Here is a 21914-nt window from a genome sequence, read left to right on the forward strand (position 1 = left end):
AACGACGCTGGAGACTTAAGACGAAGCACCCTTCTACTGTCAATGAAGAAGCAGCGCAAGATAAACCACACATGGCTTATGCGGCAGCCCCTCTAACTTTCTTTCTAGAGGCTTATCCAGATTTCTTCTCTCTTGGAGGCCTGTTGAAGCTGCAATCGACTTTTACCATGGACAATCCCTTGGACTTTTCTAAGTAACCTAATACGGTACTTTGCTCGTCAGCTTCTAATGCTTTAGAGGAAATAGACAACTGGCCTTCGGAGAAAAGGCTTCAAGGAATGTGTTCCTTTTGCATTCCCCCATCTCACCTTTCTAGATGGAGATATCAGTCTTATTCTACTGGAGAAGTCCCTTCTTTGGGAGCGACTGCCTCCTCCCAGGGGAACTCTGAGTTGATTGATTCAGCTCATAGGTCTGCTCTTAATGCGGCCAAAGTTATGTTTTCAGGTACAGAGATGGATCATCTTTCCGAGTGAACGGTTTTGGACAGATGTGTTTGTGTGTCTGAGTGTGCAGTATTTTCGGGTTCTGCTTTGGCGCTAGAACATCCATGGTGCAAGAAGTCCCTTTATTGCAGAAGCGCCCATTGGCACCAGAACTCTCATTCTGTTGAGCGCCCATTGACGCATTAGCTCCCTTCTTTGTAGCAGTGCCCATCAGTACCTGAACTCTGCTGAGCTCCCTTTGGTGCAGGATTCTCTTCTTGTGCAGGAGCGCCCATTGGCGCATAAACTCCTTTCGGCATGGGAGGCACCCATTGGTACAGGATTGCCCACGTGTGGATCAGCTCCCTTCTGTTTTTGAGCTATCAGCTTCTGTCAAGCTCCTGTTGCCTTCTGAGTGCACTGTAGCACCTGAACGCCCTTTGGCATCTCAGCTTCCACTGGCGCCAGAGTGCCCTTTGGCACAGAACTTTCCTTGACTCCCGAGCTCCCCTCGGCACCTGTTCCTGTTCTTGCTCATATTGAGATGCAAAGTATAGAACCAGTTCCTCTTTACCCTTTGACTAGTTGAGCTCTGCCTCCTACTGGAGAAGTAGATCCTCACCTGTCTCCTGTTTCTTCTGAGGAAGAAAGGGATTCTGTTACAGAGGATTCTAAACCCCCAAGGGCTTATGGTTCACTTTTGAGGTTTTTCCTTAAAAGTTATCCTGGTTTTTTCATAGCAGCTATCCCAACATCACCTGGGTCTTCATTCCAGTTGGGCTCTGCTCCTTTGGAAGCTTTGAAGATCACTTCTGTGGTACTTTCAATTTCGGCCAAGAAGTCTTTGAATGAAGTTAAAAGCTGGTTGTCTGCTAAGAGAGTGCAAGGGAAAGCTGTTTCTCTTTTCCACCTTCCCGTCTCACTAGGAGGTAACACTTGTATTATGACACTAGCGAATCTCCTTCCTTGGGCGGTTCTGCCTCGGCACAAGGAGATTTTTCTGGACTTATCGACTCTTCTAGGGGAGCAGCTTCGCTGCAGCGAAAACTATGGCCTCTTTTGCCGCAATGGACCATCTTCTTCGTAAACCTTTCAAGTTATTTGAAGTAGTAAGCTTTGTGGATTGAGCTGTAGGTGCCCTTGGTAAAAAGATTCGGGAGGCATTTTTAATGCCCTCAGACACTTCCTCCAATCTTCTTGCAGTCCTCTTTTCTCAATAGAGGTATCAGAGATAATTCACGAGAGCTTGCTTCCATTTTCTCTATGTGCTTGCTTAGGAAGCACAAGTTATGGTGCTCTTTTACCACAAAAGGAGTCATTCAGACACAAGAGTTGGCTCTTCTTTTTTCTCCTTTTGCATGGGATTTAATGTTCCCACAAGATGTAAGTGGAATTGCTTCCGACTTACAAAAGAAATCGACTCAGGATTTGCTTGCCCGGTCATCAAAACGTTCAAGGGATATGACGCAGTTCAGCAAGTCCTCTTCTCCACTGCAATGTTTCCCCTTTCATGGCGGTAAGTCTAGACCCTCTTCCAAGAGAGGAAATGGGCGCTTCACACCAAAAACTATCAAGAAGTCGTCTTCCACTCCCACCCCTAAGAAGTGAGGTAGATCAGATTCATGCAGCAGTAGGTGCTAGACTTAGCATTTCTGGCAGGAATGGAGCAGAAGAGGAGCAGAACTGTGGGTGATAGAGGTCTTAAGGACAGGTTACTCTATTCCTTTTCTCTTCGAGCCCCTCATTAGTCAAGAGTCCCATCGTGTTGATTGCGTACTATCACGGCTCAGAGAAGTATTCTGCTTTGGCTGTAGAGGTGTCTACTCTTCTCCTGAAAGAGGCAATAGAACTAGTAGAGGACCTTCAGCCCAAAGGCTTTTACAACCACCTATTTGTGGTTCCAAAGGCATCAGGAGGGTGGAGGCCAGTGCTGGATGTAAGTGCTCTGAGTGTCTTTGTCAGAAAGACAAAATTCAAAATGGAGACAAATTGGTTGATTCTTGCTGCCATCCATCAAGGGGACTGGATGGTCTCAATCAATATGCAAGAGGCATATTTCCATGTTCCCATTTACCTTGAGTAGAGGAAATATCTCCGATTTGTCTTCAAGGGTCAAGTTTTTCAGTTTCGGGCCCAGTGTTTTGGCCTCTCCACAGTGCCACAGGTGTGCCTTATATCTCAATGATTGGCTCCTTTGCTTGAAGTCGGAGTAATGCTGCATGGGAGACCTTCTGAAGACCTTAACACTGGCTCATGAGTTAGGTGTCCTGATCAATTGTCAAAAGTCTCAACTAGTACCATCCCAATGGGTAGTTTATTTGGGAATGACTTTGGACTCTTTTCTTTTCCAGGATTTTCCATCCCCCAAAAGAGTGGAGTCTTGCCTATAGGCAGGTTGCACTTAAGAATCTTCCAGTTTTATCTATGGGCAAAATAGAGCAGGAGGGAGTTTTTGGAAAACTTGGTATTCCTGATACCGCAGGAAATCAAAGAATTTCTCCTATGCTGGAGATCAGACCCAGACCTCAATTTCTATGTAGATGCATCCAATGTACGCTGGGGAGCGCTGATAGGGAGCAGAGAAGTCTCCAGATTGTGGATAGAGCAACGGAAGGCCTGACACATCAATCTAAAGGAATTGAAAGCCATATCCCTGGGGCTTCAAGCATTTGAAGGGAAAGTCCAAAGCAGAACAGTAGCCATTCACTCGGACAACATGACAGCCCTCACATACATTTCCAAACAAGGGGGAATCCACTCCTCTCTGCGAGGCAGCGAGAGATCTCCTGTGGACCAAGAAGAACCAGACGACTTTGGTAATGACATTTGTTCAAGGGAGATTGAATGTCTTTGCAGACCAGCTTAGCCATTCCAATGAAGTCATCCCTACTTAGTGGACCTTGTATCCAGCGGTCTGCCTGGACCTCTGGAAGTTGTGGGGAGGACCAATGGTGGATCTCTTTGCTACTGCAAGGAATCATTGGCTCCCTCTTTGTTGCCTTCCAGTCCTGGATCCAGCGGTATGGTCAGTGGATGCAGTGCTCCTGGACTGGTCCGACAAGAAACGACGCGTCTCCTCCCTTGGGTATGATCAGGGAAGTGCTCAAGAAGTTCCAGACTCACAGAAATGTCTTGGTGATCCTCATTGCACCATTCTGCCACTCAGAGAATGGTTCCCATGATTCCCAGACTTCAGCAGTCTGTTAGCAGGTTTTCCTAGGTTACTCCCACAAAGAAGAAAACTACTCAAACAACCACATACGTATATTGAGGTATCTACTCAGGCTCTGACAGCGTTCAAACTGTCATCTGACTCCTCAGAGCAAGAGGCTTTTCAAAGTCGGCTGCAGAAGCGATCTCTTTTAAGTGTGGGCACCAGTCATCATCTAACACCAAAATGAATGGGCCATTTTCAGATTATCGTGCAGAAGAAATAAAGTAGTGAAGATTGCTGATTTTCTTTTATATCTGAGGAAGTCAAGAGGACTATCTTCCTCTACTATTAAAGGATACAGAGCCATGTTAGGTTCTGTATTCCGACATAGAGGTTTAGACTTGTCTGCTAACCAAGACTTAACAGACCTGATTAACCCCTTCAGCACTGGGACGTACACATGTACGTCTTTTACGGTACAGTAATAAAAGACCGGGACGTACGCGTGTACGTCTTTCATCCCTCCTTGAAAAGCAAAGCGTTTTCTTCAGCTTGGATGGTTTCCAGACACAGTATTGTGTACGAGAGAGGTGCTGAAGCTCCACCCACAATTCATTCTAACCAATGAGCGTCCGATGGACGTCGTGACGTCATTTTCATATGGGATATTAGGAGGGGTACTGGCCAACATATGCCAGTGCGCCTCAGGCTATTATTTGGGAAGGATGATGACGATTTTGTCCGTAAACCATGTAGATTTGAATTCTAAACCTTTTTCCCTTTTGATTGCAGTTATTTTATGTTCTTTTTTTTTCAGTATCATGTCAGATGATAGTGTTTCAGAGTCAGGGTCTGAGTACCTGCCAAATCTATCAGATGATGATTATAGTGATAATTTCTTAGAGGTTGACAGTGACAAAGAGTGTTTCGAAGACATTGAACCTCTTGTCGATGAAGGCTGGCGGTTCATAACTGATCCATCTTGTGACTTGCACCCAGACCCAGGCCCCCCTGATTCATGGAGGGTGGTAATAGGATTCCTGCTTACACACCAGATTTCACCTGCTTACGTGGTGCATTTTTTCTCCTTTTTTGTGGTGATGTAATTGACAAATTGTGTGAATGGATGAATGCTCGGGCAGAGTAGTACTTTCATTCAACAGGAAAGCGTAAGGTGAAAGGACTTCTATGGAGGCCTGTTTCTCGTGATGAGATGTGTTTTTTATAGCTTGCTGATGATAATGGGAGTGAATAAACTGCCCCATATGTATATACGTATTGGTCACGAGATGCTGTTGCTTTTATTATTATTATTATTATTATTATTATTATTATTATTATTATTATTATTATTATTATTATTATTATTATTATTATTATTATTATCATTATTATTATTATTATTATTACTATTATTATTGTTTTATTATTATTATTACCAGTGCCGTAAACATTCATTGATGTATACGCTATTTCTGTATGAAACCTAGGAATAACTGTTTCAGTAAGAAAACTAGTACTGCTATTACCACTACTACTATTTTACTGCTACTTTAATACTTTTTCTGCTACTTTATTTCTATTACTTTACTACTATTTCTACTACTTTATAACAGTTCCTACTTCTGCAATTACTTTTTCCACTAAATATTCCTATTTTTTCCGATATTCTTATTATATTTTTTGTAATTTTTTGACAATGGGGTAAAAAATATTCATTGATATCCGTACACACAATGTTTTCACATAAGAATGTAAAGGAAAAATATGAATAACATAAAATTTAGAGGGAGCCAGTAATGATTGATACTCGCGGTCGACAGGGGGTCTCATGCGGTATGCAAGCATTAGCAGCAATGCAGCAGGCCAGTGGCGAAGGGGTTAAGGGGGCTGGCCGGTACCCCTATGTATGGGGGTATAGGGCAAAAAATGGAAAGTCATGATAAAATTCATGGTGCTTCATATGGCCATGGAGAATGCGTATATGAAATATTTTGTCAAAATTCCTCTTACTTTCTTAGTTACAGTGTAGTTAGTAAAATAACTCAATAAGCCAAAAACATTGATTTGTACAAGAAAATGCAATATTTCTTCTGTTATGGTAAATTTTTATAATTAATGTCAAACAAATTGTGAGCAATGGCATCTGTAGAGATTCCATGAGTTGCAAGACGGGAAGTTAGCAAAATATCACCTTTCAGTGTGAGCAGAAACATGATAGAGGGTAGACGTGCGAGTTTCACCTATGACATTCGCTCGCTTTTACATCTGTTTGTATTTGTTTCGGCAAGAATTTCCTCATGCCAAAGAGGAAAAGACAAGCAAAACATCTCGCAAACATACAGAAGAAGAAAATTTTCTCTAATAAGAGTTCAGATCATAATATCGGCGATATTAGTGTAGTTAGTGGAGAGAGAGAGAGAGAGAGAGAGAGAGGACTGCATAGGAAGGAATGCCCCAGGCTACGGTCTTTGAGCAAAGGGATCTTCATTTGTGATAAGTAATATAGTTTTGGTTGATTAATACTCAAGAAGGAATATAAGTTTCATAAAATCATGATTTATTAATAATATCTTTGTAAAAAGAGAGTATACATTCAAGTTTCACCTCTGACATTTGGTTTTTTTCGTCTGTTTTTCTTTGTTTCGGCAAGAATTTCATCATGCCAAAGAGGAAAAGATAAAGAAAATGTCTTGCTAACACACAGAAGAAAATTCACTCTAATAAGCTGAGTTAGCGAAGGAGACAGAGAGTGTTGTGTAGGAAGGAGTGCCTCATCTCGCCTGATGCAGTGTCCCAGGCTACAATCTATGAGCAAAGGATCTTCATTTATGATTAAATTATGATAAATTACTTATTTTTGGTTTATTAATACCCAAAAAGGAATAAAAAGTCATAATAATCATGATATATTAACATTGTCTTTGTAAAAATACAATGAAAAACTTAGAATGCCTGTATCTTATTGACCTTAAATTTCTATCTTCTCCCTTAGTTTTAAAGCTATGGCTTTGAAATTTGGTAGTATATATCTTAGAAAGACATTATAAAACAATTAAATGAAGCCCCTTTTTTTTGCAGATTTTTTTCCTGCATTTTTTCCCTGATTTTTAGGATTTATTTTTTTACCATAATGAAAAAATTCATATCTAGCAAAAAAATGACTTTTAGAAAAAAAACTCTTCATTTGATTGGAGGTCTACATCAGGTCTATATATGGTAGTATAATCCCAGGTATTAATATTAAGTATCAAGGGAGGAGATAGAACTTGAAAATTGGTTATTTTCGGGATAAATCGCCCTGGCGTCACAAAACAGAAGGTCAAGAGGCAAAAATCATATGCAGTATGGAGGTGTCCCAAGTCACCTTAAGTGTATGAATGTCAAAGTACTGTCCTAAAAAAATGGCATTAGCTAGCTGGGCCCATTAAGTCTTTCAATACATCAAAACGTAAGGAAACGCAGCAAGTTTCCTGGAATCTGGACATAGTCCTGAAATGGTTATCTGGTCCTCTTTTGAATTCTTGCTCAGTTAGGAACCTAACCGGGAAAATAATGATGTAATTGTCAAATATAAAACGATGCCAGTTATTGCATGCATTTGAAAATGCCTTAAACCCAAGTGGTTGATAGAAAATTGCATGTAGCAGTATGCCCAATAAGACTGAAGAAAGGCATATTTAAAAGGGATTTATAGATTGGAATTACTTAAGTTTTCAGGTGTTTGGGAAGTTTGTCATAATATTGCTCCTCCTCCTATTCTCTTTTTGTGTAAATCCTTATCAATTTGTGGTTTTGGTGTTTTTTGCTATCAATATTGTAGAAAATTTATCCTTGTTATACATATTTGAAGTCATTGACTATAACCAAAGATTTTACTGTTGTTAAAAAAAAGTAAGACAAGATTCATAGATATTTTCAGGTATTACTTAGGAAGGCCACTTTAAATAATACTTTTATGTACCAGTTGTTTTAGTTCAGCTGTTATGATACTTGTTTAGACCTTCATTAAGGCATTGATTTTGTAAGATATATTGCTGTTATGTATTTTATTGTATTAGTATTTTATTAGCTTATTAATGTTATTTTTTTGCATTTCAGGTACTTACATTGCAGAGATTTGAAGAACAGTTTTGTGATGTTACATTGGTATCTGATGATGGGTTTGTCATGAAAGCCCACCAGGCCATATTAGCATCCACCTCTGCTTATTTTCAACGTGTTTTCTCTGACATTACTCCCGATCAGCATCCAATGGTCGTGTTACGAGGAGCAAATTTTAGAGAAATGACTTGTCTCCTAGACTACATGTATCAAGGAAGTACTCAGGTAATGCATAACATAAATGTTTCTTGTATGGATATCAAAATAACATTCTTTAGTAAATACATTAGATAATCTCTGTCAGACCTCTCACTAGTGTTGTAGTTAATTTTGTTTGATCACAAACCCATTACAGTGGTACCTCGACATACGAAAGTCCCAGCTTATGAAAAATTCAAGTTACGAAAGCAAATACGAAGATTTTTTTGGCTCTACATACGAAAATAATTTAGGTAACGAAAGGTTGTTGCTGTAAAGTCCCGAGATTCGCCCGGACTGTCGAGAACAATTTTAAAACTCGCGCACCGCCAACTGAGTAGACTCGCCACCATCCTCCCACTCTCCCATTGGTTCCTGATGCTAGTCACCGCCATAAGATCCTGCTCTCCTATTGGTCAGCATCTCTCCCATTGGTCAGCATCTCTCCCATTGTGCTCTACGTAAAGGGCGTTCTTCTTCAGCCACTGCTTCACACCAGCGTTATCGTACGCACGGGGAATTCGTTCATTCACATATACAATTTCGTTTGTTAACATAAATTCGTGTTAGTGATTTCGTTGTACTACTTTATCGTGTTGTGTGAGAACTTAGTTAGTATGCTACATAACTTAATTACGTACAGTATACGTAGTCATGGATCCCAAGAAAGTTGCTGAAGTTCAAGGAAAGAAGAGGATGCTTTCTATGGAGACAAAAATGGAGATTATCAAGAAGTATGAAGCTGGCATGCGGTTGAGTGTGATCGCTAAGGAATACGCCCGAAATCCGTCGACGATAGGCACCATCCTTAAGCAGAAGGAAGCCATCAAAGCAGCTACACCTTCCATGGGCGTGACTATTTTGTCCAACAAGAGGAGGCACATGCATGATGAGATGGAGAGGCTGCTTCTTCTATGGATTGAGGACAAAGAAATCGCTGGCGATACGATAACCGAGACGGCAATCTGCCAGAAGGCCAGCGCTATTTTCGGCGATTTGATTGCCCAGGCTGAAGACGACAGAGGAGAAGGGACATCGATGGCAACCCCAGACTTCAAGGCTTCTCGGGGGTGGTTTTATAAATTCCATAAATGGACTGGCATCCATTTGGTGGTGAAGAAATTGAAATTTTGTAAAAAACGTAAAGTATAAAGAAGTAAAAAAAAAAAAAAAAAAAAAAAAAAGGAAATTTAATTTTAAGTTTGTTCATGAAACTTACCTGTCAGATATATATATAGCTGTATTTTCTGACGTCCGACAGAATTTCAAAACTCGCGGCACACGCAGTGGGCGGCCAGGTGGTAGTACCCATTCCCGCCGCTGGGAGGCGGATATCAGGAAACATTCCCATTTTCTATTCATATTTTTTCTGTCGCCGGTGCTGGAAACAACTGTTTGCAGTACCTCTGTCTAGGATTTTTGGATTATCTCGCTTTAATTATCTGGATTGACTTTTGGTATCGACTCTGGATTGTTGGATTGGCACGCGTAATAGTGGATTGGTTTTTGATTTTGGATTGGCTTTTCTGTGTACATGATGTCAGGATCAAGTACAGGGAGTTTCAGAGTGTGTGTGAGGAGTGAATGTAAGGTGAGGCTTCTTAAACCTTCAGTTGATCCTCACACAGTTTGTATGGAATGCAGGGGGCATGTTTGCTTGGTTGATGATGGGCATGTTTGCTTGGTTGATGATCGGTGCAATGAATGCAGGGATTTGTCAGATGATAAATGGAAGATGTATGAGACCTATCGGCGTAAATTGGAGCGTGATAGAGTCAGGAGGTCTTCCTCCAAGAGCAGTTCTACAAAAGGTAAGGAATGTAATATTTCTCCTCCTCTAACACCGGTAGATTTTGTTCAACCTAATCCTGTGTTGTTGCCTTCGGGCCCTATTGCTGTGTCTGGAGAAGGTAATGCCCTTTCTCTGATTCTCGAGTCTATTCGCGCTCTTGAATCTAAAGTGTTGGCCTTAGAAACTGGCCCTGTGAAAGTTTGTGATCGTGCCCCTAGTGTTGTGGAGGGGGCGTCAGATCGGCCCCATAATGCCTCTAGGCCTAGACCTCTATCGGACTCCCAGGACTCGCAAGAGGGTTACGGGGGCTCCCCACCGATCTGGCGTCCCTTCGGCAGGCCTTGTTGCTAAGTCCCAGGCTGCCAAGGAGCGCGCACGGGCGTGCGTCCTGAAGGATTGCTTTTCGTCCTCCGAAGCGTCCTCCCCGCGCAAGGGGTGGAGCGCTTGGAGAGACTCTTGTCCGCTGAAAAAGACTTTTCGTTTTGAGGACGCTTCACGTCCTATATCACCGCTTTCTTCAGAGGACGCGTATGACGCTTTTCCTCCTCAGAAGAGAGGTAGAGTCTCAACCGACGAGGACGCTGGGTTGCGCGCACAGGCGTGTTCCCCTGAGATGCAGGTAGCTGTACCTGCGAGAAGGAAGGAGGCGTCCCCTCGCCCCTCGCCTTCTCGCAGGGTCAGTCCTGCCCCTTCTTCTTCGTCACCTACGAAGAAAATCCTTTTGTCCCTTCAGGACCAGATTTCGTCTCTCATGGCTCAAAGGACTCGCCCAGCAGCAGTTGAGCCTAAGCGGAGAAAGGACGTCAGGCTGCCCGTCAAGAGGACGAAGCAGTCTCCTTCTCTCTCGTCTCGTTCGTCTCTCTCTCCTCCTCCGGATCGTCACCGTTCTCGTTCTCCGGGTAGATCTTACGCTCAGCAGGACGCTTTGTGCTTTCGACAGGACGCTTGCTACGCGAAGCAGGACGCTTTTGAGGACGATCGGCAGGACGCTCTCCGTTCAAAGCAGGACGCTTTTCGGACGAGGCAGGACGCTTTTGAGGACGCTCAGCAGGACGCTTGCCTTGCTAAGCAGGATGCTTTTGGCGCCTCTCGTCAGGAAGCTCGTGCTTCCTCTCGTAGGGACGTGTCTAATAGTAAGACAGTCCCCGTCGTTTCAAAGGATGCTCTACGTTCACAAGATGTCCGTCCTTCAACAAGTTTTAAGGATCGTCGTAAGGGCGAGTCCGTGCCTGAAGCGGTAACTTCCAATCAGCGGAAGTCTTTGTTTAGACCTAAGCCTGCTGGACGTACGCCCTCTCCGGATGGACGTTCTCCAGTTCCTCTTAGAGAAGAAGGGGAACATAGTAGTCCAGCGAGTTCAGTCGAAGAGGAACCTCCTGTAGCTTCGGCTGTCTCAGACTATAAGGTTCTTGTGCGGCTGTTACGTTTGTCCTTCGGGGATAAGTTTCAGCCGGCAGCCCCTAGGTCTCCTCCCTCTCAACTTTCGTCTTCTAAGTCAGTCAAGACTCCTGAGTTTGTCGAGATGAAGACGTCGCTTTCAACCAAGAGGGCTTTCAAGAAGCTCCAAGATTTTATGTCTCGAAGGAAGGACCAGGGCAAGACCACTTTCGCCCTTCCTCCCTCTAGACTCGCCGGGAAAGGAGGCATTTGGTATGAAACCAAGGAGGACGTGGGGGTGAAGGTTCCTTCGTCCGCTCTTGGGGACTTCTCCAGTTTAGTAGACGCTCAGAGGAGGTCCCTCTTATCATCTGCAAAGGTGTCCTGGACTCCTGTGGAGACGGACCACCACTTGAAAGGACTGCTGCGCACGGTTGGGAGTCTTCAATTTCTTAGACTGGTGCTTGGGAGTTTTGGACCTTCAGTCTAGAAGCCCTGATTCTCTCAGTCTGGGGGAGCTGTCCAGCGTGTTGTCATGTATGGACAAGGCCGTCAGGGATGGTTCGGAAGAGCTGGTTTCTCATTTTGGAACAGCTTTCCTGATGAAAAGAGCTCTTCTATGTAATTTTACCGCTAAGTCGGTTTCTCCCGCTCAGAAAGCGGAATTGCTCTTTTCGCCTCTTTCGGACCATCTCTTCCCCCAGGCTATGGTGAAAGATCTTGCGACTAGTTTGCAGGAGAAGGCGACCCAGGACCTCTTGGTACAGTCTTCAAGGCGCCCAGCAGTTCCTTCTACATCTTCGTTCGTGAGACCCCCGAAGAAAGTCAAAACCCTTTACTTTTGCGGGGCACCCCCCTCGAGAGCAGCTCCTCGAGGGAGAGGTTTTTCGAGAGGAAGAGCTTCATTTAAGCCAAAATCTACCAAATGAAGATCTTGTCCTTCAGACGCCAGTCGGGGCCAGACTGAAGTTCGTTGCGGAGGCATGGAGGCAGAGAGGGCGGACCCTTGGACTCTCAAGATCGTAGAGCAGGGTACAAGATCCCCTTTTTACATCCTCCTCCTTTAACATCAACTCCCAGAGACCTCTCTCCGACTTATCAGGGAGAGAAGAAAAGCATCCTTTTCGATCTTTTAGACCAGATGGTCGAAAAAAGAGCGGTGGAGCAAGTCGTGGACCTGGGGTCACCGGGCTTCTACAACAGGATTCCTGGTGCCGAAGCAGTCATCGGGTTGGCGCCCAGTCCTGGATGTGAGCAGGCTCAATCTTTTTGTGGAGAAAAACAAGTTCAAGATGGAGACGCCTCAGTCAGTGAGGAGCCTTGAGACCTGGCGACTGGATGGTGTCTCTAGACCTGCAGGACGCGTACTTTCACGTCCCCGTCCACCCTCTTTCAAGGAAGTACCTGAGATTCGTCTTAGGCAACAGGGTTTGGCAATTCAGAGCCCTTTGTTTCGGTCTCAGCTCGGCCCCGATGGTTTTTACAGTAATAATGAGGAATGTAGCGAGGTGGCTGCATTCTTCAGGGATCAGGATATCCCTCTACCTCGACGATAGGCTGATCAGAGCGTCGTCGAGAAGAAAATGTCTGGAGGACCTTCAATCAACGTTAGCCCTAGCAAAGTCCCTGGGCCTTTTAGTCAACTCCGAAAAGTCACATCTGACCCCGACACAGTCCATCGTGTATCTGGGGATTCAGATGGATTCAGTGGCTTTTCGGGCGTTTCCATCCCAGGAACGTCAGCAGCTAGGCTTAGAGAAAGTCTCAGCCTTCCTAGGGAGAGAGGCTTGCTCGGCGAGGGAATGGATGAGTCTGCTGGCACCATTTCCTCGCTGGAAAAGTTTGTCTCCTTGGGAAGACTGCACCTCAGGCCTCTTCAATTTTTCCTTGCGGAAGAATGGAAAGCCAAGGAGGACCTGAATGCGATCCTAAGGATCTCAAACCCAGTGAAGGACCACTTAAGATGGTGGCTCGACCCTCAGAAGTTGCGAGAGGGCTTATCCCTAAATCTTCTGAGCCCCGACCTAGTGTTGTTCTCAGACGCTTCCATTTCCGGTTGGGGAGCAACACTAGGAGGGGAGGAAGTGTCAGGCTCCTGGAGAGGGGAACAGGTAGCCTGGCACATCAATGTGAAGGAACTGGCAGCGATCTTCCTGTCGCTGCAGTTCTTCGAAGGCAAAGTGTCAGGCAAGGTCATTCAAGTCAACTTGGACAGTACCACAGCCCTTGCATATCTGAAGAATCAGGGAGGAACTCACTCCCGATCCCTTTTTCTCCTTGCAAGGGAAGTTCTGCTATGGGCAGACGTAAGGCAGATCAAGATCCTGACGAGATTCGTGGCAGGGGTACAGAATGTCAGGGCGGACCTTCTCAGTCGTCGAAATCAAATTCTGCCAACAGAGTGGACCTTGCACCAGGAAGTCTGTCAGCAATTATGGAGACTGTGGGGACGTCGTCTAGTCGACCTGTTCGCTACGTCGAGGACGAAGAGGCTTCCTCTGTATTGCTCCCCGGTCCTGGATCCAGGAGCAATTGCGGTGGATGCGTTGCTCTGGAGCTGGACAGACCTAGATCTTTACGCCTTTCCCCCATTCAAGATCATGGGGGAAGTCATGAGGAAGTTCGCAGCTTCAGAAGGGACAAGGTTGACTCTGATTGCCCCGATGTGGCCAGCAAGAGAATGGTTCACAGAGGTCATGACTTTCCTTGTGGACTTCCCAAGAACGTTGCCCTGGAGGAGAGATCTACTCAAACAGCCTCACTTCAAAAGGTATCACCAAAACCTCTCCGCTCTGGCTCTGACTGCGTTCAGACTATCGAAAAGTTGGCCAGAGCGAGAGGCTTTTCGAAAGCAGCTGCTAGAAGAGCCTCTTCAAGAGCTGTCTACCAATCAAAGTGGGCCTCCTTCAGGGCATGGTGCAAAAAGGAAGGAATTTCCTCTTCCACGACCTCTGTGAACCAGATAGCAGATTTCTTGCTCTACTTAAGAAATGTGCAGAAATTGGCAGTCCCTACAATTAAGGGTTATAGGAGTATGTTGTCGGCCGTTTTTCGACACAGAGGACTGGACCTCTCTGACAACAAGGATCTCCACGATCTCTTAAGGTCGTTCGAAACCTCCAAGATTCCACAGGCAAGACCACCCTCATGGAATCTCGATGTGGTTCTTAAACATCTAATGTTAAGTCCCTTTGAGCCTCTCCACGAAGCTTCTCTACGGGACTTGACGAAGAAAGCGCTTTTCCTAACTTCTCTGGCGACGGCGAAGAGAGTTAATGAAATCCAAGCGTTCAGTAGCCTAGTGGGCTTCAAGGGGGACAACGCTGTCTGCTCGTTGAGCCCAACTTTCTTGGCAAAAAATGAGAACCCGTCTAATCCTTGGCCCAAGAGCTTTGAGATCAAAGGTATGTTGGGTCTCGTGGGTCAAGAACCAGAGAGAGCCCTGTGCCCTGTCAGGGCTCTCAAGTTCTATGTTCATAGAACTAAAGAGATAAGAGGTCCCTCAGGTAATCTCTGGTGCTCGGTGAAAAGACCAGATTTGCCATTGTCAAAGAATGCTGTGGCTTTCTTTTTGAGGGACGTCATTAAAGAGGCTCATTCATCTTGCCAGAAGACTGATTTGAGCCTCTTTAAAGTGAAAGCTCACGAAGTCAGAGCCGTAGATACTTCTCTTGCCTTCCAAAGGAATATGTCTATCAAAGATATCCTTGATAGCACCTTTTGGAGGAGCAATTCCGTATTCGCCTTACATTACCTCCGGGATGTGAGAACGATTTACGAGAACTGTAGTTCTTTGGGGCCATACATTTTGGCAGACACAGTTTTGGGGGCTGAAGGTAGCTCTCTTCCTATCCCTTAGCTTAGTTTAGGTTAGTTTTATTGTTGTGTTTTTGGTTGATGGTGAGATCTTCTGTGGAAATCTCCCATTCTTTAGTTTAACTGTCAGGGGTCTTTTGGTTAGTTGGTCAGGTGGTGGTCGGTTGCTGTGTTACTCCCATATGTTTGGCTCGATGGTCTTGTCACGTTGAGGTCACGTCCCCGTTGACAGAGCATCCAGAGTGCACCAGCACTACAGGTCTACACCTGGCTGGCAACTCTGATAAAAGCAGAAGCAGGCTTAAGTGACAGTAATCACAGAGTCTACTTTACTAACAGGTAAGGAACCAAGAAGTACATCATTTACTAATTTAAGTTTCCTAAAAAAATCCTATTCTGTCTCTTCCCACCATCCGAAGGTGGGATTCAGCTATATATATATCTGACAGGTAAGTTTCATGAACAAAATGTTATTGTTATAATACAATTAAGTTTGTTCAACTTACCTGGCAGATATATATAATTAGAGTGCCCACCCTCCTCCCCTCAGGAGACAAGGGTCATGAATAAAATATGAATAGAAAATGGGAATGGTTCCTGATATCCGCCTTCCAGCGGCGGGAATGGGTACTACCACCTGGCCGCCCACTGCGTGTGCCGCGAGTTTTGAAATTCTGTCGGACGTCAGAAAATACAGCTATATATATATCTGCCAGGTAAGTATGAACAAACTTAATTGTATTATAACAATAACATATTTTTGTAAAGTTAAGTGTTAACGTTTTGTGCCATTTGTTAGTGTGTTTCGTAAAGTTTAGTGTTAATGTTTCCTGACATTTTTTAATGTGTTTCGTAAAGTTAAGTGTTCAAGTTTTCTGCCATCTGTCCTCCTCCTCTGTCGCCACTTTGAGAGATCGTCTCTTGAAAGGTAAGGTTTCCCATTTTACTACATACATACATATGTACGTACAGTATTTCTTGTATACCATGTACACTAATACACTTTATTTACAGGTATATAGTACATATTAGTAGTATATATAGTTTAAGTTAGGTATTGAATGGTCCAACTTGTTGTATTTCATTGTTTATTGGTCAATTTAGCTTTATTATAAAATTTACTGGGGTGTTTTTGTAGGGCTTGGAACGAATTAGGCAATTTACATGTAAAATGCTGTTCAAGATACGAAAAACTCAGGTTACAAAGGCCTCCTCGGAACGGATTAATTTTGTATCCTGGGGTACTACTGTATTTGCATTTTCTTGTTTGTGGTTGTCTTGATTCCTAGACATTCCTTATCTATTTAACAATTAAAATAATGCCTGCTGGTTGGTTGGCAGCATCCCATATGTAACCTTTAGACCTTTGGTTCAGAGTAGACGAACCTCATTTTCCATGTCCATCTTGATGAGAGCAAGGTTCAAAGTTCTTCTTGGATACTATAACTGCTTTTTGTCTTGTTTTTATTTTCCAATCCCATCAATTATACGTTTTAAGTTGCGTCAGATTCTCTGCAGTTGATTGGCTGGAACAGCCCCATAAGTGTTTTGATAGTTCATCTTCAACTACAGCTAAGTTCACTGGAAAGTTATTCCTTTTAAGGACTGGCAGAGTAGACATGATCGATCAACAGAGGCAACACCAAAAGGGAGATGTGGCCTTAAATGGCCTCTGTAAAGAGACAAGGACTACTGCCATTAGTCACCCTGCCTCCTTGGCACTCAACCACTTTATTCAATGTGTTCTCTTTTGATACCAACAGTTGGATTGTCAGGCCACTTCAGCATGACTAGGTAATTTTTTTGTTAAGTGTTTATTGATAACTCATCCCATGCTGTTGCTGCTTTGATCTGCTTGAAGGCACGGTCATTTGTTTTAGCATTGAGACTGTCACTCAGGAACTCTTCAAAAGGAGATGTTTCCGAGGAACTCTTCAAAAGGAGATGTTTCCGTGCCATGCTCAGACTTTTGAGACTTTGACAGCACATTTTCAGCACCCAGAGAGGCTGCCCAACAAGTTGTGTAGCTCATCCAGTGCTTCTGGCAGGACAGGTTTGTATTTAACCTAAGATGATTGTGCAGAAGAGAGAATGAGTGAGTTGGCTGGTCTCCATCTTTCTTTTTTTTTTTTTTCCTTTCTTCTTCCTACGGGCGGGTTGAAGAATAGACATGTCATACACTGGAACTGGTCTGATACAGGTGGGTGTGGCAGCCATACTGGTTGCAGTTATTTGGTTTGTTCCTATACAATAGACAAATCTGCTTCTCAGCAGCATTTACTCCTTTCTTTGGCAAGGGGAGGGAGGAGTGGTAACAAACCCCTGTGGTCTACATGGTTTGTTGCTTGAACAGACAGAGTTCTCTTTACCTTCCAAGAATGCAATGAATCTGGACATGTCTCTTTATGTTTAATTCCAGCAGGCTGAGTTTTTAGATACTCGTTTATCTATTCTCTCACGGGCTTAGACCCCCTTTTTTAGAATCCCATCTTCTAGGAAGGGTGGTCAAGTGGGCTGAACCCCAGCTGGTTCAGGGTACTTGTACCTCCCTCCAAATGTAAGTCTTATCCTGTTGTTAAGACCGAAGGTTTGTTCCTCGCATGAATAAATGACAAATTTTTAATCATTTTTTATTTTCCATAGCTAACAAACCTGAGGTCTTAACATTAACTGGCCACCTCTAGCCACCCCTCTCATATCCTGGGTTGGGAGAAAGACTGAAGCATCACAAGGTTCCAAGACCGGTCAGTGACCAGCTTCCACCTTGTATATGCATGAGTTGCCAGATGCGACAGATTCCTTGCTTTGCAATCTTTTTTTTTTCAACTGGTTTCCATGTGGTGCTAGAAGATTATCCTATTGTTAAGACTTCAGGTTTGTTAGCTATGAATAATATAAAATGATTAAAAATTTGTCATTTTATATTAATTCTGGCAAACATAAGCTACACCACATTTGAGGGCATATATGCTTAGTGCTGTCAGTGAGTCTTGGTACCTCACCAGTTTATGCTAAAAGTGAAGTTATTGGTAGTGACAGTGTTTTGGATATTGAAGGCATTTACATGTAGGGAATACCTTCTTCAGTCCGACAGAGTACATGTGAATTTAGAAACTTTAGGTCAGTGAGTTTGTGAAAAAAAAATTTGGTTTTAAAAGCATAGTATATGCATATTTGACCTATTTAAGTCCTACTAAGTGTCTTACTTAATTTCTTAGAACTATTATATTATTTTTGAATGCTGAAAATATGGAAATACATACCCCTAACCTCCATATTTTAATACTTTTAGGTACATCAGAGTCTGATGGAAGCTGTTCTAGAAGTTGCTGATATGCTTGAAGTGAAGGGACTGTCTCAAATAAGATCTAATAATTCTATAAAAAAATTCATGGCACCACCTTCTTCAAATAGTACTACTAGCAGCAGTACAACCACCCCATCCCACAATCACCCCGGAGATAATAATAATGTGGGACATTCAAGATCATCAGATGAACAGTCAGGACCTCATACACCAGAGGAACAAGTGTACCGGGACTCCCAGAGTAGATCCTCAGAATTAGAAACCTCTTGGATGAGATTTTCAGGTAATAACATGGCAGAGACCCGTTCTAAAGAATCGTCTCGTTCACACAGTGAGGGATCTGTAACTCCCTCAGAAGAACCACCTCCATCATCTCGTGTGCGCTTATTACCCTGTCAAGAAACAAATAGTCAGGAGACACAAGAGGAATCCCAGGTTTCTGGAATGGATCTTTCCATGGCTAAAAATGAACCATGGTCACCCAGAGAGTCATCACCAAATGGTGACAAAAGTTCTCCATCAAGAAAAAGAAGAAAACTTGTAAGTATTATTTACTGGGCTGTTGTTTTGTCTATGTAGTTTATGTTATATGTCATTTACTGAAATTTAGTTTGAACAGTTTAAATGTCAAAGTAAAGTTGATATTTTACATGTACAAAGCTATACCTTTATATGATTCTATCAATCTTCTTGTAGAGAACAGATTATTTATCAAAATGTAAAATTCTTGGGAGTTATATGAGTTATTTAATGAGTATTTGTGAGGGTCCCAGTTACGCTTTGGTTCTTTATTGTAATAAACGAAAAGGATTCAATACCAACAGTTGAAACTCGGGATACGAATATAGAAAGAAACTCAATCAGAACAGAAGTTTATTTACAAACTTATTAACAAAGATAAATGCAGAATGGTTTCTCCTATTTACATAACAAAATTAGATCTGACAATAAGTAAAATGGGGAAATAGTGCCTTAATGAAATACTTGCTGGCCAGGTTTGCAGCTGTCAAAATCAGTGCTCAAATCGACGGCTTCACAAAAGGAGACAGCAGAAACTTCAGACAGCTTCTTGACTTCGTACTGCAGAAAGAAATGTCTAGTCTTGATACTCGAAGGGCGGGTTGCTCCTCAAAACCACTTGTAGTACGTTTCTTCTCTGAAAGGGGTTGCTCAGCGTCGAGATATCTCTATCTCTCTGACAGCGGCCTTAACTTGTTTCCGTTCACACACACTCGTGCGTCCTCTTCCTCTTTTATCCTTCGTCTCTTATCTCGCTCTTGATGATCTGATTTCTCTACTTCCTCAGTCATACACATATACGGCAATCTGGGGCGGGGCTATAAGGGGCGGAGCTTACCAACGAATGTCATTTTCTCCTGACAAGAACTTTTTAGAAGGATCCAGACAAAAAGTTACATTATAATATGCAGCGTTTCTAGCGACGCGATGGCGTGTGCCGAGTTCCATAACACACCTGAGTATTCTCGAACAATCATGAGAACAGACGCATCCAACACGTTCGGACATGCCTCCTTGTGGCAGACCTACTCGAAGAAGATACATTTCCTTTCCTTTAATATATAATTCTTCGCTAAGAAGCGATTACCATGACACGTTCCCCCAAAGGAAAAAAAAATTAAATCTGATTTTTTTTTTTTTCTTGAAGAAACAAGACTCAAACAGCAGGGGGAAAAATTCTGCATAAAGCTTTAACTCAGTTAAACAGGCACACTTCCCCATTCACTTATCCGACTGTGCAAACACAGAAAACGGCCATCAGGCTACTCATTCCGAAAAATCTCTAGAGAGGCTATCAGCTATAACATTATCCTTTCCCCTTAATTTTTCCTTTTCTCTGATTAAAAACTTGGAAATTCTTAAGCACCTCTTGAGTTTTTCTCAAAATTAATTTCTCTCTGTGACACCGTTACTACGAGCATGGGCGGTGGCCACGGCACAGGGTGTTCGTTATAATTCTTGGGCAAGTTCATAGGCATTCACTTTGCTCTACGCTTACCCACATCGATTAAATAATTTAGATTTCCCCTCTTCTCTAAAATTGAAAAAGGACCTTCAAACTTATAAGATAAGGAGGGACCTTCTTTCTGGACTAATACTAAAACTATCTCCCACACAGAAACTTCTCTCTTTCGCTGTAAGATCATGTTTCCCTTTATGTAGTTTCCCCTTGACTTTCACTCTCGTTCCCCTTTGCCAGTTGCCAAGCATCTCTTAAATTATTTTTATAATACTCTAGATTAGTTATGTAGTCCTCTCTACCTTCTCTAAGCATTAAATTACATTTTAACATTTCCAAAGGACCTTTAGCGGTTTGACCAAAAACCAGATCGAAAGGACTAAATCCTGTAGTGTCATTCGGTGCCAAGCTTAAAGCTAACAAAACAAAAGGTAACTTTTCTTCCCAGTCATGTTCAAAGTTATTACAGTTTTCATAAACAACTCTTTAACGTTTGGTGAAACCGCTCCACAATGCCTTGTGATTCGGTATGATAAGGTGTGGAAGTTACGAGTTTAATGCCTAACTCTTTCATTCTATCCCTGAAATATTTGGATACAGAATTACTACCATTATCACTGTATAAAACGAGGCAGACCAAATGTATAGTACAAGGCAGACCAAACTTAGAAAAATAATCTAACAATCGTTTAACTACGGTCCTTGCGTTACAGCTTCTTACGGATATCGCCTTTAGATAGCGAGTTAGTCTATCAAATATTGTCAACAGATATATACTCCCTCCCTTACTTCTAGGCAAAGATCCGACCATATTGATAACTACATTCTCAAAAGGTTTGCCTACTGAAGGAATATTACACAACAGAGCTCTGGGAATTACTTGATTCGGTTTTCCGGCAATTTCGTATTCATGACGGCTTAAAACACCGTTTCATGTCACCTCTCATTTTAGGCCAAAAGTATGCCCTACTAATACACCTGAAAGTTTTATTTACTCCCAAATGCCCTCGCTCATCATGTGCTAACTTCAAAACTAGTTCACGAAGCTTCCTGGGAACCACTAATTGTTCGGTGATTTCCTCTTTACTAACTGACTTAGGACGAACATGACACAAAACTTCGTCTTTTAAACAAAACATTTCCTTACACACGTTATCGAGATCATCATCCAGCTGACATTCAAAAATTCGGGTTAGTGTCTCATCCTCTCTCTCAAACTTGACTAGCTCATCCTTATTCAAAAGGTTAGTGCCTAATTCATCGCAGTAACTATTACGTACTTGATTCCACTACATCGACTACGTTACTCTCGACAGCTATACCTTCTGCTTGGCTATCACTGATAGAGTCAGGTCTCTCAGCCACACTCACGCCAAGATCAACCTCGCCACCTCTATCACTCGTTTGAATCCACAACCTCACACTCGTTCGAATCCACGAACAAACTATGACCGTAGTCAATGTCTGTATCTAAACCTGATCTAGTTACTACCATTTCAGGCACTGGAATCTCTCTCACAACAGGATTCACATTCTTGGATAAAGCTAAGTCATCACCGACAATAATGTCAATGCCATTAACGGGCAAACTGTCAACAACTGCTAGTTTCACTTCTCCTGACACTACCTGACTTTCCAAGTTCAACTTCAACAAAGGACAAAGAACACAAGTGTTCGGAAGTCCTCCTAACATGACTTTTTCTTCCATATTGATTTCTGCCCTGTTTGGCACACGCACTCTCCTAATTAGTGAGACAGCAGCT

General features: G+C 42.9%; 1 protein-coding gene across 2 annotated transcripts in view; it reads left to right on the forward strand.

The window, feature by feature from the left end:
* LOC135206687 (uncharacterized) overlaps window positions 1–21914 on the forward strand; it is a 57656-nt gene that overhangs the window by 13059 nt on the left and 22683 nt on the right. For both annotated transcript variants that reach the window (XM_064238090.1, XM_064238091.1), the window contains exons 2-3: window positions 7681–7908; window positions 18159–18713. In XM_064238090.1, the coding sequence (XP_064094160.1) occupies window positions 7681–7908; window positions 18159–18713 (783 nt within the window). The remainder of the gene's footprint in view (window positions 1–7680; window positions 7909–18158; window positions 18714–21914) is intronic.

Source organism: Macrobrachium nipponense, chromosome 31, assembly GCF_015104395.2.
Source record: "Macrobrachium nipponense isolate FS-2020 chromosome 31, ASM1510439v2, whole genome shotgun sequence".
In the NCBI taxonomy this organism is placed as follows: domain Eukaryota; kingdom Metazoa; phylum Arthropoda; class Malacostraca; order Decapoda; family Palaemonidae; genus Macrobrachium; species Macrobrachium nipponense.